General features: G+C 49.4%; 1 protein-coding gene across 1 annotated transcript; it reads left to right on the top strand.

Moving 5' to 3' along the window:
- Positions 1-3,960: 3,960 nt before the first annotated feature.
- Positions 3,961-8,583, top strand: SRSF6 (serine and arginine rich splicing factor 6). Its single transcript, XM_066199218.1, has 6 exons — positions 3,961-4,236; positions 4,433-4,581; positions 5,850-5,977; positions 6,145-6,353; positions 6,882-6,971; positions 7,085-8,583. The coding sequence occupies exons 1-6, from the start codon at positions 4,130-4,132 to the stop codon at positions 7,446-7,448; spliced, it is 1,047 nt and encodes a 348-aa protein (XP_066055315.1). The 5' UTR covers positions 3,961-4,129; the 3' UTR covers positions 7,449-8,583.
- Positions 8,584-15,404: the final 6,821 nt, after the last annotated feature.

Raw genomic sequence — 15,404 nt, 5'->3', positions numbered from 1 at the left:
AGCAGTGAAGCACCCAGCTCCCAGGAACACCTGAACTGAGTTGGGCCGTTTTGCACGTGAATCCTTCTGGTGTCAGTGCCTATGGGCTCCCCAAGAGGAGCTACAGGAAAATGGGAGAAAACCTGCCCATTCTGCCTCTGGAGCAGGCCCCAGGTTCAGAACTGGGTTCCCAGTCAGAGAAGTGTGATGAAAATGGGCAGAGGGAAAAGCAACAGAAACAGTTGGACATTTGACAGCAGCATCCTGAGACACCAGTCTTGCAAGACACAGCTGGTGGATAATAAATTCATAATATGCATACTTTAGACTCTTTATATGAGTCACTCATATATGGCCACACCTGCTGCTGGCATGGCTGGAGAAAGAACATGAATTTAACACTGAGGGCTCCTCTGACAACAGATTATAGGAAATAATCACAAGCCAAATATTAGGTCCCAACAAGACAAATTACATTGATATTTATATTGGACTAACAATAAAAGGCCTGTAGAAGGTTATAAGAGCTCTGGTTCATATGTCACAGATTATGATTAATTACAGATTCAAACCTTTGTACTGAGAGATCAGAGCCTTTTGCCCTTAGGAGGGAAAAAGATGAATGTTATTTCTACTTCTGACACTCTTCCCTCCTTCCACTGTAGCACCACACATACTCGTCTGTCTTCATTTCTCTTAAGTGCCCAGGGAAAAGGAATTACAGAGTCGCAGTTGTGCAGCTCCAGCTGATTTGGTGGATCAAACCATAAAACTCACAGGTTTGGCGGTTTATCCTGAATCCCAGGAGCACGCACCCCTCTGGATTCAGGGCTGAGCCTGCTGTGTGCTTGTGGGCATCAGGAACAGGACTGCAAATCAAGGGTGTAAAAATGACAGGGCACAAGAGAGAGAGGTCAGGCACTGATCTGGAAGGATGGAGAAGATAATTGGTTCTTATCTGCATCTGCTTTGAGCAATCTCTTCCAGCCTGCCTGGACTGTGGGAGAGATGAGGTTCACCTCTGCTCACTGTGTCACTGTTTTACAGCCAGATCTTGTCTTCCAGAATTTCCAAGAGACCAAAAGAGGAGGAGTAAGACAGCACAAGGATGAGGCCATCCTAATTACAGCCAAGGCTGGCTGGAGAGGTCCCTAAATGGCCTTGGAATAGGGGGACGTTTTGCCATTCACCTTCTGGGCCCCAGGCTGGTCCTAATCCAAGACCAAGGTGGGAGAAAGCTAGAGGAAGAACAAACAATGTGAAAAACACATCACTGATTGTGGGGGACAAACACTGAAAAAAGGGCAGGGGATGTGAGAAGGAAAGAATTGCAAATGGCGTCAGAGGACACTAGAGGAAAATGTGGTACCAAGTGAGGAGGCACCTTGAAGACTCTCGATTCCTTCTCAAGAACAGAAATGGAAAAACAAAACAAAAGGACGAGATCCTAAAATGAATCCTCCCTCCTTGTGGCCTCAGCAGATCTCACTCTGCACTCACCTGCCAAGGGCCTTGAGACAGCCAGAGACAGCCACCACATTTTCAGGGCCCTTGAAGCCTGAAAGACTAAACAGCCAGTGCTGGCATATCAGCATCCCATGGGACACGGACTCCTCATCCCGTGTGTCACATCCTCTGTATATTCCAAAGAGCACACGGGGCCCAGGCACTGATGCTTTGGAGAAAGGGGCTCTGGCTGTGGAGCTGCTCTGGGAGCTGTGCTGGCCCAGTCCCAGGGAGGTGCCTGTGCTGAGATCCTGCTGGATCTGCTCACACACCAGCTGGAAGCAGGGAATTGTGTCTCCTTTTCACATCTAGACACTCCCCGACCCAGCAAATGCACTCTTTGTGCTGTTTGTCCTTTCCTTGATCTTTCTCACTCCAGTCTTGCTTTGTTGCCCACTGGTTTGGGGATGTTTTTAACTTGCCTTTGCTTTTGGGTTTGTCAGGTTGTGTCATTAGAGGAGAAGCAAATCCCTCATGTATTTTTGTTTGCCACACCTGTGGTCCCAGGGTGGGCAGGGCCAAAGCTCAGCTCTCTCAGCCGGGAAGCACAAGGCCTGTGATTATTCCCACTCTGTACGTCCCTAAGCTGAACAGGCTGCATTTCATCCACCTCCAGGGTACGGCACAGGGATGTTCTGCCCAGAAAAAGTGCTGATGTAAACACCAGCCGAGGGCTCAGAGCTCAGAGGCTGCATGGATAGCACTTGTGCCAAGAATTTGTTTTTCCCTGTTGGAACAGGGAAAGAAATTCCTTATACTGAGAGGCAGAGATGTTGAAATGAGCATCATCACCCATGAGAGAGCAGCTTTTACGGACTGTGAAAACAGCACTGAAGGGTAGATATTTGGAAAAAGGCATTTCTCAGGGCTCTGGTCCTGAAGAGCATCCACCTGCAGGGAAGCCCTTAAAAACAGGCTGTTTTCCTCCTCATCCTTGAACTTTAGTCCAGGCTTTCACGCTGCCTTTACCGGGCATGAGATGGTTTAGCTGCACCTTTCTAATGGGGTTGTTTCCAGTGGGTCTTACAGGCAGCTCCGCAGACAATTCTAGGTGAATGCCCCTATCAAGGGTTCCTAAATTTGTGCCAGGGAGTCATTTCCTGGGGAGGAGGGGAAAACAACAGAACCCGGCTATGGTGGGGAGAGGATTCTTGAGACTAGGCACTGCAACCTGCAGTTATCCCAAAGGAGACACAAATTACTTAAATAATGGGGTTTTTTTTTACATTTTAAGTCTTTGGTAGAATTCACCCTTTAGTTCTGTGTATGCCCCACTCAGTGCAATGGTTTTGTTGCCCAGAGGAGAGGCTCAGACACTGTGACACTTTAGTTTTCCCACTTACCAGTTTCTGAGAAAGCTCTGGTGCTTCAGAGCTTATTCTCCAACAGAACCGCTGAACATGGAAAATCCTGAGTGTGAGCTACACCCCAACACTTCCAGGAGAGCTTTTATTTCAGTAGGCTCAGGGGCAAGACACAACATCTCTCGTACTGTTCTTCTCTGTGTCGGGCTATTCCAAGACTTAAAAAAGGTTTTTTGAGTATTCTACACAGAGATGTGTAATGGCAAAATTTACCTTCAAGTCAAAATATCTGTATATCGTAGGAAAAATATAATAACAGCGACTTGTAAATTAGTTGCTGTAACTGCACACAGAAAATACTCCATAAATTCGTGAAATCATCCAAGCCCTTCCCACTGTAACAGGTGGAAAGATCTGTGGAACAACCCTGCCTGTTGCACTACGTGAATCAAGCTCTAATTAAATGAGAAAAAACTGAGACTTGAGAGATTCAGCTCTCTCAGACTGACCCCGGGGGGTCTTCCAGACTGGTCTTGGGGCTCTCCCGGCCTGATCCCAGGGATCTCTCAGACTGATGATCTCCGGGCTCTCTCTGACTGATGATCCAGGGGCCCTCCCGGGCTGATGACCTCGGGGCTCTCTCTGACCGATGATCCCGGGAAATCTCCCGGACTGATGACCCGGGGGCTCTCCCGGGCTGTTGACCTCGGGGCTCTCCCGGGCTGTTGACCTCGGGGCTCTCTCTAACTGATGATCCGGGGGTCTCCCGGGCTGTTGACCTCGGGGCTCTCTCTAACTGATGATCCGGGGGTCTCCCGGGCTGATGACCTCGGGGCTCTCTCTAACTGACGATCCGGGGGCTCTCCCGGGCTGATGACCTCGGGGCTCTCTCTAACTGACGATCCGGGGGCTCTCCCGGGCGGATGACGCCGGGACTCTCCGGGACTGCTGGTCCCGGGGCTCTGAGGGGCCCGCCCCGGGGTGGGTGGGGCTGAGCACGTGACACCCTGCGCACTGCCGGCGCATGCGCAGAACCACGTGCAGATCCCGCGCCCCTCCGCGTGCGCGCGGCGCTCCACCGCCGCCCCCCCGAGCGCGCGCGGCGGCGCGATGACGTCCGAGCGGGCCCCGCCTCCCGGTATAAAAGCGGCGGCGGGTGGCGGGCGCCATTGTGGTGCGCCAGGCCCGGCCGTGCGGAGCGGGCCCGCAGCGCATCCGCCCCTCACGCCGCTAGCGCTCTCGCTCCTTCTCTGTCTCTCTCTCTCCCTCTTTCTTTTTTCTCTTCCTTCCCCTTCCTCTCCTTTCCTCTTCCTCCCCTCCTCCCCTCCCCCGCCGCGGACATGCCGCGCGTCTATATCGGCCGCCTGAGCTACCACGTCCGGGAGAAGGACATCCAGCGCTTCTTCAGCGGCTACGGCCGCCTGCTCGAGGTTGATCTCAAAAACGGGTGAGCGCCGTTCGTCCGTCCGAGCCTCCCGAGAGCCCCGGGCCGGGCCCGTCCATGTCGCGGCCGCTGCCGCGTGGCGCCGGCGCAAGATGGCGGCCGGGGGGGGAGCGGAGCGGGGAGCGCGACAAGGACCGGGGACCGTGACACTGTGACACTGTGCCCCGCCGCCGCCTGACCGCGCCTTTCTCCTGCCCAGCTACGGCTTCGTGGAGTTCGAGGACTCCCGCGACGCCGACGATGCCGTGTACGAGCTGAACGGGAAGGACCTGTGCGGGGAGCGGGTTATCGTGGAGCACGCCCGCGGCCCCCGCCGCGACAGGGACGGCTACAGCTACAGCAGCCGCAGTGAGTCCGGGCCCGTCCCTCCCCGCGGGGCTCGGGGCGGCGGCGGGCAGGGCCGGGGGCGGGCAGGGCTCGGCTGGCACGGAGCCCCGGGGCTGGGGGGGTCGTTAGCGGGGGATACCCGGTGCACCGCTGGCGCTGCAGCGTTTTCCCCCGCACCAGCGGCGCTCTCGGGTATCCCGGAGCAGTTCTGGCTGCCAGATCGTGGCCTTCTAGAAAGGGTTTGCTCTGCTAATTAACGGCTCCAGTATTCCTGGGAGCGTTTAGATGTGACAGCGATGTTGCATCAGTAATGTTACTGTATAAATATCGTTGTGTAACTGGGGGAGAATCGCTCAGCTGTGAACGTTCATGTGATTTTCAGTTGGATATATGGGAGGGGCGGGGGGAGGTTTTGGAGCAGGAATCTGTTGTGCTGAAGGGGGGATATTGTAAATATTTCTGTGCTCAGCTCACTCTTGTAGCTTCTTGAGCTGAGCTGTGTAGAGCTTGAACGACCTAGTACTGTAATTAAAAGTACTAAGGTTGATTTTTCGGTGGTGTTTGGAAACGTGGTGTTGGGGGGTGGGTTTCTGTCTTTTTAAAAAAATCAAATGTATGTTGTTTTAAAATTGTTGCATGTTCAATTCAAACTTTTTAACAAGTCCTTGATGTTTCAATTTAAAAGTGACCAGTGGGGCTGAGGCTGTGTCCACTGAGGCTAAGATGACTGCCTTTCCTGGCCATGGCTTTTCCATACATTGTGTGACCCTTGCCCTATGACCCTTTGGCTGACCTTACCGGAAGCCATGACGACAGCAGCCTTTTGCCATTAGACGCAGGGTGATGGTGAGGATTCCAAGGGTTAGACAAAACTGGTTAAACTGAACTAGGTGACTGTTACCTTGCGTGTTTTGTGGCCAAACCACCACCAAAAACCTCATACTGTGATGTAAGTACTTAGTGTAACTAGTAAACGTTTTTGTAAAATGTAGAAATGCATGTAATCAGTTAAGTTTTATATTTTACAATGTTCTGTAAAATAAAACTTAGCAAGGTGAATCTAATAAGGAGCAGTCACTCTCTAACAGATCTTAGGAGCACAGACTTGTAGGATTTTAGTCTGTTTGATTTGCCATTAATATAGATCATGGCAAAATTGCAAAGTTTATTGGAGGCTTAGCGAAATAAAGTCCTACTCCAGTAAATATGACTGTTAAACTAACTTTTCAGAACATTGAGCTTTCTTCATGCTAGGAGACGACCTAACTTTGTTTCTTTGTACAATCAAGGTGGGGGTGGTGGCGGATATAGCAGTCGGAGACAATCGGGACGAGATAAATATGGACCGCCCGTTCGTACAGAGTTCAGGCTGATTGTTGAGAACCTTTCCAGTCGCTGTAGTTGGCAGGATTTAAAAGTAGGTATTGATGTTCTGTGTGGAGCCTGTTGTGAATATCAGGAAGCAATAGCTTCCTTTAATAGCAGTGTTGATTTTGTGGCAGTAGAATAATTAAAAAGTGTTTGTGTGCATTGAGTGCTGCTGGCAGAGCCCCCTGTTCTGTAAATGCCCTGTGCTCCCTGCAGGATTTCATGAGGCAGGCTGGGGAGGTGACCTATGCAGATGCCCACAAAGAACGTACAAATGAAGGAGTGATCGAGTTCCGATCGTACTCGGACATGAAGCGTGCCCTGGACAAGCTGGATGGCACAGAGATAAACGGCAGGAAGATCAGGCTGGTGGAGGACAAGCCACGCTCCAGCCACAGGCGATCCTACTCTGGCAGCAGGTCCAGGTAACTTGGGGGGCAAGATGGTCACTGCAGCAAAAATGGTTACATTCAGCATGAGGATGGGTACCATACCTGCAACAGTTACCGTCAGCTAATGGTTTAGCAATAGGAAGAGGCCTCAGTGTAGAAGGAAGTATTTTACGTTGTAGAGCAAAGCCAGGTTTGAGCAGTTTTTCACGTGTGAAACCTCAGATGTGATTCACTGACAGTACATTGAATCCACCCTGGTGGTACAACCCTGACTCTGCAGAAACTTTTCTCTGTTAGATTATGCTACTAGATAACACAATGTATTAGATGCATTCAGGAAGATTCTTCCCTGTGAGGATGGATTTCTCAGAGAAGCTGTGCCTGCCCCATCCTTGGAAGTGTCCAAGGATGGGGTTTGGAGCAACCTGGGCTAGTGGAAGGTGTCCCTGCCCATGGCAGGGGGTGGAACAAGGTGATCTTTGGATCCCTTCCATCCTGTACTTGATGATGGATGGCACAACCAGGCAAAAAGATAAGAGATGACATTTTAAATGTCTGCAGGTCACGATCCAGGAGACGGTCTAGAAGCAGAAGTCGGAGAAGTCGGAGCAGCCGCAGCAGATCCCGTAGCGTCTCCAAAAGCCGTTCCCGGTAAGTGCCCCAGAGTTAACTCAGCTGGTGCAGGAGCTCCCTTGCTGACAGATGTTTACAGCTGCTGGAATTGCACTGCAGGCCATGCAGAATAAACTGTCTCTCTTTGAAAGATCTAAATCCAGGTCAAGAAGCAAAGACCGCTCCCGTTCCCGATCCAAAAGCAGGAAGTCCAGATCAAAGAGCAAATCCAAACCCAAGTCTGACAGGGGTTCACGCTCGCACAGCAGATCCAAGGAGAAGTCTGAGAAGTCCCGGTCCAGATCCAGGTCCAGGTCTCGATCTCCCAAAGAAAATGGTAAAGGGGATGTTAAGTCTAAGTCCAGGTCCAGGAGCAGGTCTCGCTCCAACTCTCCACAGCAGCAGCCGTCTGCCAAGGCTCGCTCCGAGTCACCGCCCAAAAGAGCCGCCTCCAGGTCCCGCTCCAGGTCTCGCTCAAAGTCCCGCTCGCGATCAAGATCCAGTTCAAGAGATTAGGACTAGAACTCTCCTCACACCTTGCACACTATTACGGAACATTTTCCTACCTGTCAGGCCATTAGTGTTATGTTAGTACTTCAGAAGTTGGTTTTTTCTCTTGCAGGAGTGAATGGCCTAAGAACTACGTCATAAGGCATAAAGGTTTAATTTCTATCCCAGATTTGGCAATACCGGGTGGGATGGTGGTACAAAGCAAGAAGAGTCCCCCTTTTGTAGAAATTGAGCTGAAAGTTTGATTTTATAGCATTTCTGCAGGAGTAACTTAACTACTCTTAAATGCAAAGTGGTTTTTATATTAAAAATAAACTGAATATAAACAGGCTTAAATATGGGCTTTTTGAAAGTATCCTTTTTTTCCTATTTTTTTCATGGCATTAGAACTATGGGTGTCATTAGCTTCATAGGTTTCAGCTCGCTGCCAAAGGCAGGATTGCCTTGCTGGGCAGGTCACATAGTTTATCTTAATTTTGGAAGCAGATGGCAAACTGTATAAACCAGTAACAAGACTAGAAAGATTGTAGACCAGCAATAAACTCAAGTTGGAGGACTTTACCTTGACTTGCCAAAAGAACATTCCCCCCATACTGAGACTGTATTAAAGGTAACGGGTACTCTGGAACCTGTATCCTACAGTATTGCTGAAAACCCCTTCGTTCCAGACTTGAAAGAATAAAAGCTTTCTGACGTTTCTTGCTTGAATCTCAAGTGTCACTGTTGTCAGACACGAAGGTGTCTCTTGGCTGTGGTCCAAGTCATTAGTATGCTGTATGGTTTGTCAGCCTTTGAATCCCCATTGGATATGAAACCCAGGTAAAGAAATCTGTCTTCCCTCCCCTTTGACTCACTTATGTTAACGTTTTGCTTCAGACTAGGAGAACTATAATCCTCTTGTGTGTAGGTCCGAACTTTATTGGAAATGTAATCTCTTGGAGCTAGAGTTCTAGTTTTAACTAAGGCTTTGCTAAACCACAGTTGCCAATTCACTTTAAATTGTGGAATAGGACTTGTCCCAAAAATTCCCCTTTATAGTTAAATTGATTTTTGTAATATGCAGTAGCAAACATTAGAACTGCCTTGTACTCTTTATACAACGTGTAGTTTGACTTGTATAAAATTAAATTGGTGACTCAAACTCTTGTGTTCATTGCAGTGAAATGGGATTCTTGCTCTGCCTTGTGCTGGGGAAATCACAACTTACCCTGCTTATATGGAGAAAACTTCTTCGCTTTAGTGAGAGACTTGGTAGCTCTTGACAGGCTCCTGTGGTGTGCTTGAGACCAGCACAAGCTCTTTGTGTCCCAGTGTGTCACCTTGTCCTTTCTGCAGGTGTGGCTGGGTGTGACAGCTGCACCTCTGTTCCCAAGTTACACACCTGCCCAGAGGAATTGGGTCAGCACGGGGCACATGTGAAATGTGACTTGATGCCAGCTTGCCTATCCTGGGATTTCTTTGTGCTATAAACAATTCTCCTGAAATCCAGTTTCTCACCATTTCCTGATCTTTGAAAAGCTGCACGTTGCCTGTTGCAGGTGAGTATCCAGGCTGGTGGCAGAGGGGGTCCTAGGAAGAGTGGTCAGTTCCGAGCTCATGTTTCTGGAACCTGAACTGGAGTGGTTCCATGCCTGGTGTTGCCACAAGATCAGGTTATCAGCCTGGGTGGTGCAGTGCTATCTGCACCCGACCCTGGTGGTAATTTGTGATAAAGGAGTGTTTGGGTTAAACTGAAGCTTTTTGCTGAGGATGGTGTATTTTAGCATGAATAGCAAAATGGTGTCGCAGTGTTGATTTCTGCAGGATCTCAGATGGGAGGGGAGTACTGGGGGCTTCCTACAGAATTCAGACTGGGCAAGAAACATTAAAGTTCATGTTTACAGCCTAAGATACACTTGAGGACCTAGTTGAGTTCAGCTGCTTTGGTTATACTCATCATGGAGTAGGTCAGACTTCAGAGGGAACTGCTCCTCTGTAAACTTTGCAGAGAACTCTGGTAAAATACACTTCGCACTCCTCAAGAGAAGGATTGAGCTTGGAGCTCAGCAGGTTGAAAGGTACATGTGCATATTCCCAGTATGTGTGTGATAGCAAGATGTTGACCATTATTTTTTTGTAGATGCAATCCCTTCTTTGGAAAACTGATCTAGTGCCAGCCCCGAGGATGTCATGGCCACTCCAGAGGCTGTGGGCACCCAGCAATGGGTAGCAATGCAGAGTAATGGCTCCTAACCAGCTACACTCAGCTTTCTGAGCTGAGATTGCTGTGACAGTGCTTATATTTTGAGTCCTCCTTATTGATGAATTACAGGGTGAGGCCAGATTGCATTTATTTATCCAATTTACCTGAAACTCCTTTAAATATCCAGATTACCGTCTTCGTTACTGAAGCCACATTGTCTGTCTCCTTTGGCTGCTGTCCTTCACTGTGCAAATGAAACAGGGATTCCTTGGCACTGACTCCTCCTTCTGGATGGGTTTCCTCTGGAAAGCCAGGAGGATTTTGGTAGTGCCAGATCCTGAGCCAGGCAGAGTGCACGGCTTGTGATAATGCTGTAAGGAACCAGCAAAACACAAACACCCTCAGTGTTCCAGCTCTCTCAGCAGCACTTCCTGTGGGAGTGGAACACTGAGGCTGGTGTGTGTTGGTCATCACAAGTGTGTTTATTCCTGAGATCTCTTCTGGGTGTGATGAAAGGGGTTGGATAAATCTCCATACAAGAGTAAAAGGCTACAGGACCTGCATGCTGGCTGCATGTGCTTTGCGTTGCCTGCAGTAGCAGCAATAGTTTGATGGCAAAACCACCTGGCACTGTCATAACTCAGGTTTTTAATCTGACCCTGGAAACAACCTTTTGGGGATGTGCTTCAGAATTGGGCTACCTGACTTGGTTTGGTTTGGGATTTTTTTTGTGTGTGTGGGATTTTGGGGATTTTGTGGTATTTTTTTGTTGTGGTTTTTTTTTTTTTTTTTTTTGCATTTGATATAATCAATATAAATTTGTCTTTAAAAAGACAAAAGAGAAACCTGTCTTCTCATCAAATGTGGGATGCAGGATTAACAAAAATCTAAGTGTCCTGTGGCAAATTGTGAAAGATAAATCACCACTGCTGTTGGAAGTGAAACTTGGAACCTGGGACTGTATTTGCAGTCTGGTCCTGGCCTTTTCCTATTTTTGAAAAAACATCCCTCCATGTGTTTTGGCTTTTGACAAAAATGTAAGTTTTGTCCTTAAATCATAGAATCACAGGCTGATTTGGGGTGGAGGGACCTTAAAGATCATCCAGTCCCACCCACTGCCATGGGCAGGGACACCTGCCACCAGACCAGGTTGCTCCAAGCCTCCTCCAGCCTGCCTTTGGATAGTTTCAGGGATGGGGCTGCCACAACCTCTATTTGATTCACTTTTTACTTGATCCTACGTCGGGAAGGGTTGTGTTGCTGTGAGGAAGGGCACAACTTCTGTGTCTGATGTACACTAAAATAAGTCTCTCACCTTGCAATATCACTGCTTGGAGCAGAGCTGAAGGGCCCGAGTTAGTGACCCTCCTTTTTCCTACAATAACATATTTCTACCTTTAAATTCCATGGTTTCAAACTCTGTTTACAATTGAGAGATGACTCTGTCCCAATCCTGATTGAAGCCACCGTTAGATGAGCAATGGGGAGGGGCATTTAAAACAAGTCTTGGATTTCTTCTTCACACATGGAATAACTTAAACTATTTCCAATTCTTACTGAAGTGTCGTTTAGGTTGGCACTCTTAACATCCACAGAACAATTTCATACATGAAAGAGCAAAAGCTGTGAAAGCAGGAACTTGAACTTGGCTGAGGAGCCTGGAAATCCCAACAAATAGCTGAGGTGCTGGGAATGTCTTTGAGAAGTGATGCAAATGATCTTTTGAAAGATGCATCACTTGGATGCAGTTGGTGATAAAGTTCCTGCAACACCCTCAGTAACTTTTTGCTGTGTCCTGGCTTTGTCAGGGGTGTTTAAAGCAAAGAGGAACCTGTTACTTTAAAAGGTAGAAGCACAACTAATTCAAATACTGCTCTGTGTAGTGGGAGCAGTTTGGGAATTTTATCTCTGTATCCTTAGGATCATAATGGCTGCTTTTACATCGTGATCAGCCCTCTTTTTTCCAGCCCTCTTTTTTTGCAGTTAGGTGGAAAGGATGAGATAGCGGAATGTGAACTCAACTCCCACAGCTCCCTCACACATTATTAGTTTGCTAAATGTGTGTGTAGGTGTCAGAGGGGAAGTTTCAGCTCTTTCATAATCCAGTAAAAAATTGCAATAAACAAACTGCTCTGAAGTGGCTCATAAACTTGGACCATTTTAACAACATCTGTCTTTACCAGGCTGGGTTGGAAGCTCGTAAGTGTGTTCCTGTGGGAAAAGGAGTGGCAGAGCAGTTGGTATGATCCACACCACGGAAGAAGTGCTGACCACAGGAAGATGTCTGCAGCTAAAATGCATGACTCAGTGTAGTTCACAGCAGCTTTTACTAGGACTCAAGTTTTGGGCGTGATTCTGGGTGATTCTTTCTCTCAAGGGCAACATCCTCTTGTTCACAGAAAGTGGCTTTTTCAGGGCTGTCTAATTTAGAATATCTTAAACACTGTTTTTATTCATTTTAGAAGCAGACACTTAAGTCTTGCTCCAGTATTTTTCCTTTGGGTAAGAACTGAGTACAGTGATCTCAGTCCAAAGTACCAAAAACAGTGGAGGGAAAGCTGCAGGTGACACCAGAGTTAGACGTGACAGCTTGTGCTGGTGTGTGGATGGAGTGGGGGGGTTGTAGACTTATTACTGGTGTGTGCAGCTCCTGGAACAGGATTATCCTGTAAATGGGAATAAAAAGTTAGTGCTGTTAAGCCAGCAGATGTTCAGTGGATCACAGTTCATGGGCCTGGTGTGACCACAGTGCACAACTGCACCCATGAGAGCTACTGGAAGCAGAATGGGGTAAAGTGCAAAATGCTTTCCCCTGCCGATCTCTTGTGCTCCTTGTTCTGCTCAGCATCAGTACAAGGGGAAAATTCCACAGCACAGTCCCTTGTTAACACAGTGGTGACAGGGATGCTGTACAATTCACCTGGGGGGGTGACACAGCCGCTCCTGTTCTGCTCAGCTCTGGTTCATGCATGGAGTAAGTGCTGACAGTAATGGGAGACACAAAAAAAGTATTTTTGAAAGAGCCTCTCCAATTACCTTCTCTGGGTCTATTTGCTGACAATGAAAACCAGTTACTCTGTGACGCTGAAAGTGTCATCCACGACTTGTCATTATTCAGGTGCAAGCTGTGTATGTGTGGCAGCCCAGACCAGAACTGTTCTGTAGTTCTCCACACACAACATCCTCCTAGAAAGCATGAGACTGATACACAGCATTGCAGTGACCTTCGCACTGCCTATTGCAGCAGCTTCCAGTTGCTTCATGTTCTATGAGGTCTCTGTCAGGCTTTTGGGACATGACTGTGGGTGAGGGCAGGAGTGACAGGCGCTACCATGTGTGCCATCCTGTGAATAGCAGGATCTTTTGGGGATGAATCCCAGCCAAGCAAGTCCAAGAGCAGCACAGCCCTGCACACATTGGGTCTCACGGGGCTAATGGCACAGCAGAGTTGAAAAATCCATTGCAGAATAAATTAAATCATAGAAGTATTACAAAGAGCTAAGCTTAAGTAAACAAAAGTTCATAGAATCCCAGAATAGCTCAAGCTGGAAGGGATCTGTAAAGATCATTGAGTCCAAAACCCTGCTCCTGGCAGGACCACCTAAAATTAAACCACAGGGACTGAGTCTCGTCCAGACACTCCCTTAACTTGGTGCTGTGACTGCTTCCCTGGGGAGCCTGTTCCAGGCACTGAGCAGCCTCTGGGTGAGGAGCTTTTTCCCAGTGTCCCATCTGAGCTTCCCCTGAGGCAGCTCTGTTCCATCTCCCCGGGTCCCCTTGCTGGTCCCAGAAGGGGGAGATCAGCACCTGTCCCTGGGGAGGAAGCTGCAGACAGCAATGGGGTCACCCCTCAGCCTTCTCTCCTCCCAGCTGAACGAGCCGAGTGGCCTCAGCTGCTCCTGGCAAGTCTTTCCCTCGGGACCTTTCCCCATCCTGGTCCCCTCCTCTGGGCACAGCTGCAGCCCTCAGAAGTCCTTTGTGTGCTGAGGGGCCCAAACTGTCCCCAGCACTGGAGGTGAGGCTGCCCCAGTGCAGAGCAGAGCGGGACAGTCACCCCCCTGATGTCCCCTGGGGCAGGGCTGGCCCTTGGGGCTGCCAAGGCACTGCTGGCTCCTGTTCCACTTGCCCTCAGGCCAAAGTCCCTGAGCCCCTTCCTCAGGACAGCTCTCCAACCCCCGAGGAATAAGTTCAGAACCTTCCCAACAGAGATGGAAGTTGAGGCACAGGGAGGGGAATGGTCTGATGTTACATCAGCCAGAGGGTTCACTGGGAAGCCAGGGCTGTTTCCTCTTTTTTTAATCTAATGTAGCTGTTCCCTAGGAATTCATCATTCTGAATTCCTGATTGTTTTTTTACAGCAAGTTCAGCCAGGAACAGGGAACTGATGGGCTGCTTTTCAAGTGACTGAATTTTACTCCGCTCCTGATTCAGATCTGTTTGACCTTCCCTCTGCAGCACAAAAGGATTGATATGGGAAAATCTTTTTCTACACTGGAGTTTTAGTTGAAAATGGGGAAGAAGGCAGCAGCAGCAGCGGAAATATATTGTTACTTCCCCCCTGATTTGCAGGATCTGTTGCTTCATCAGAGTCTGACTTAATATTTTCAATGTGGTAAAAATTTTGGAGTACAAAACTCAGTGTGGCAAGGATCTTGCAGATACACTAAAACTATGAGGTTGTTCCTACAGTCTCCAAAGTGAGCAGGAACACTCTGTGACCTGGGTTCAGAGCAGCCAGAGCTGGCTGTCAGGGTGAGCAGGCAGTCACCTCTCCCCAGCCTATCCAAAACACATCGAGGGCTCTTCTCAGAAGTTTTTTGTACATTTGGCCCTTGTGCTTCCAGCCTTGGTTCCTTCCACTCCCACTTTCTGCAGGTTAGTGGGACAGATCTAGTGCAAGTGTCTGAAGACACTTCTTGTGTGGCCACAGAATACTGAAGTGTGGGCAGGTGAGCACCCCTGGGTTTGACCAGAGCTGTGTGTCCATCCTGCATTTCCACTACAGGACCAGTCAGAGTGATCCTTTCACTTCTCAGGGATCTCGGGGATGTCTCTGGTCCCTCTTTGGGCCTGAGGTGGGAGTGCTGGGGAGGTACCAAAGCCAGACCAGGCCTGGGGAGCTGATACGGTCTCCAGGTGGCTGCTGTGGAGGACATGTCCCCATTGTTGTTGTCTGATTCCTCTCAGTGGGGTGTTTGGTTAATCACACAGTCTTAGAATGGTTTGATTGAGGGACCATAAAGGCTCATCTCATTCCACCCCTTGCCATGAGCAGGGACACCTTCCACTATCCCAGTTTGCTCCAAGCCCCATCCAGCCTGGCTTTGGACACTGCCAGGGATCCAGGGGCAGCCACAGCTTCTCTGGGCACCCTGTGCCAGAGCCTCCCCACCCTCACAGGGAACAATTCCTTCCCACTATCCCATCTATCCCTGCCCTCTGGCAGTGGGAAGCCATTCCCTGTGTCCATCCCTTGTCCCAAGTCCCTCTCCAGCTCTCCTGGAGCCCCTTTAGGCACTGGGAGGGGCTCTGAGCTCTCCCTGGAGCCTTCTCTTCTCCAGGCGAACACCCCCAGCTCTCCCAGCCTGGCTCCAGAGCAGAGGGGCTCCAGCCCATCCACATCACCCGCGCCTTAGTGAGCAGCACGCTGTGGCTCTGTGCTGCCCCGTCCCGTCTAACCCTGGCCCCGCTGCCCAGGGATGCCCGGCCGGTCCGGGGGGCTGCCGGCGTTGCCATGACGACGCCCCCTTTCCCCGCATCCCCCCGAAAAGCTGCGGCGG

Source organism: Chamaea fasciata, unplaced genomic scaffold (assembly GCF_029207755.1).
Source record: "Chamaea fasciata isolate MVZ Bird 193981 ecotype frontalis unplaced genomic scaffold, bChaFas1.0.hap1 SCAF_17, whole genome shotgun sequence".
In the NCBI taxonomy this organism is placed as follows: Eukaryota; Metazoa; Chordata; class Aves; order Passeriformes; family Sylviidae; genus Chamaea; species Chamaea fasciata.
The sequence above is the reverse complement of the archived record's forward strand: the minus strand, read 5'-3'. Positions and strand labels throughout refer to the sequence as shown.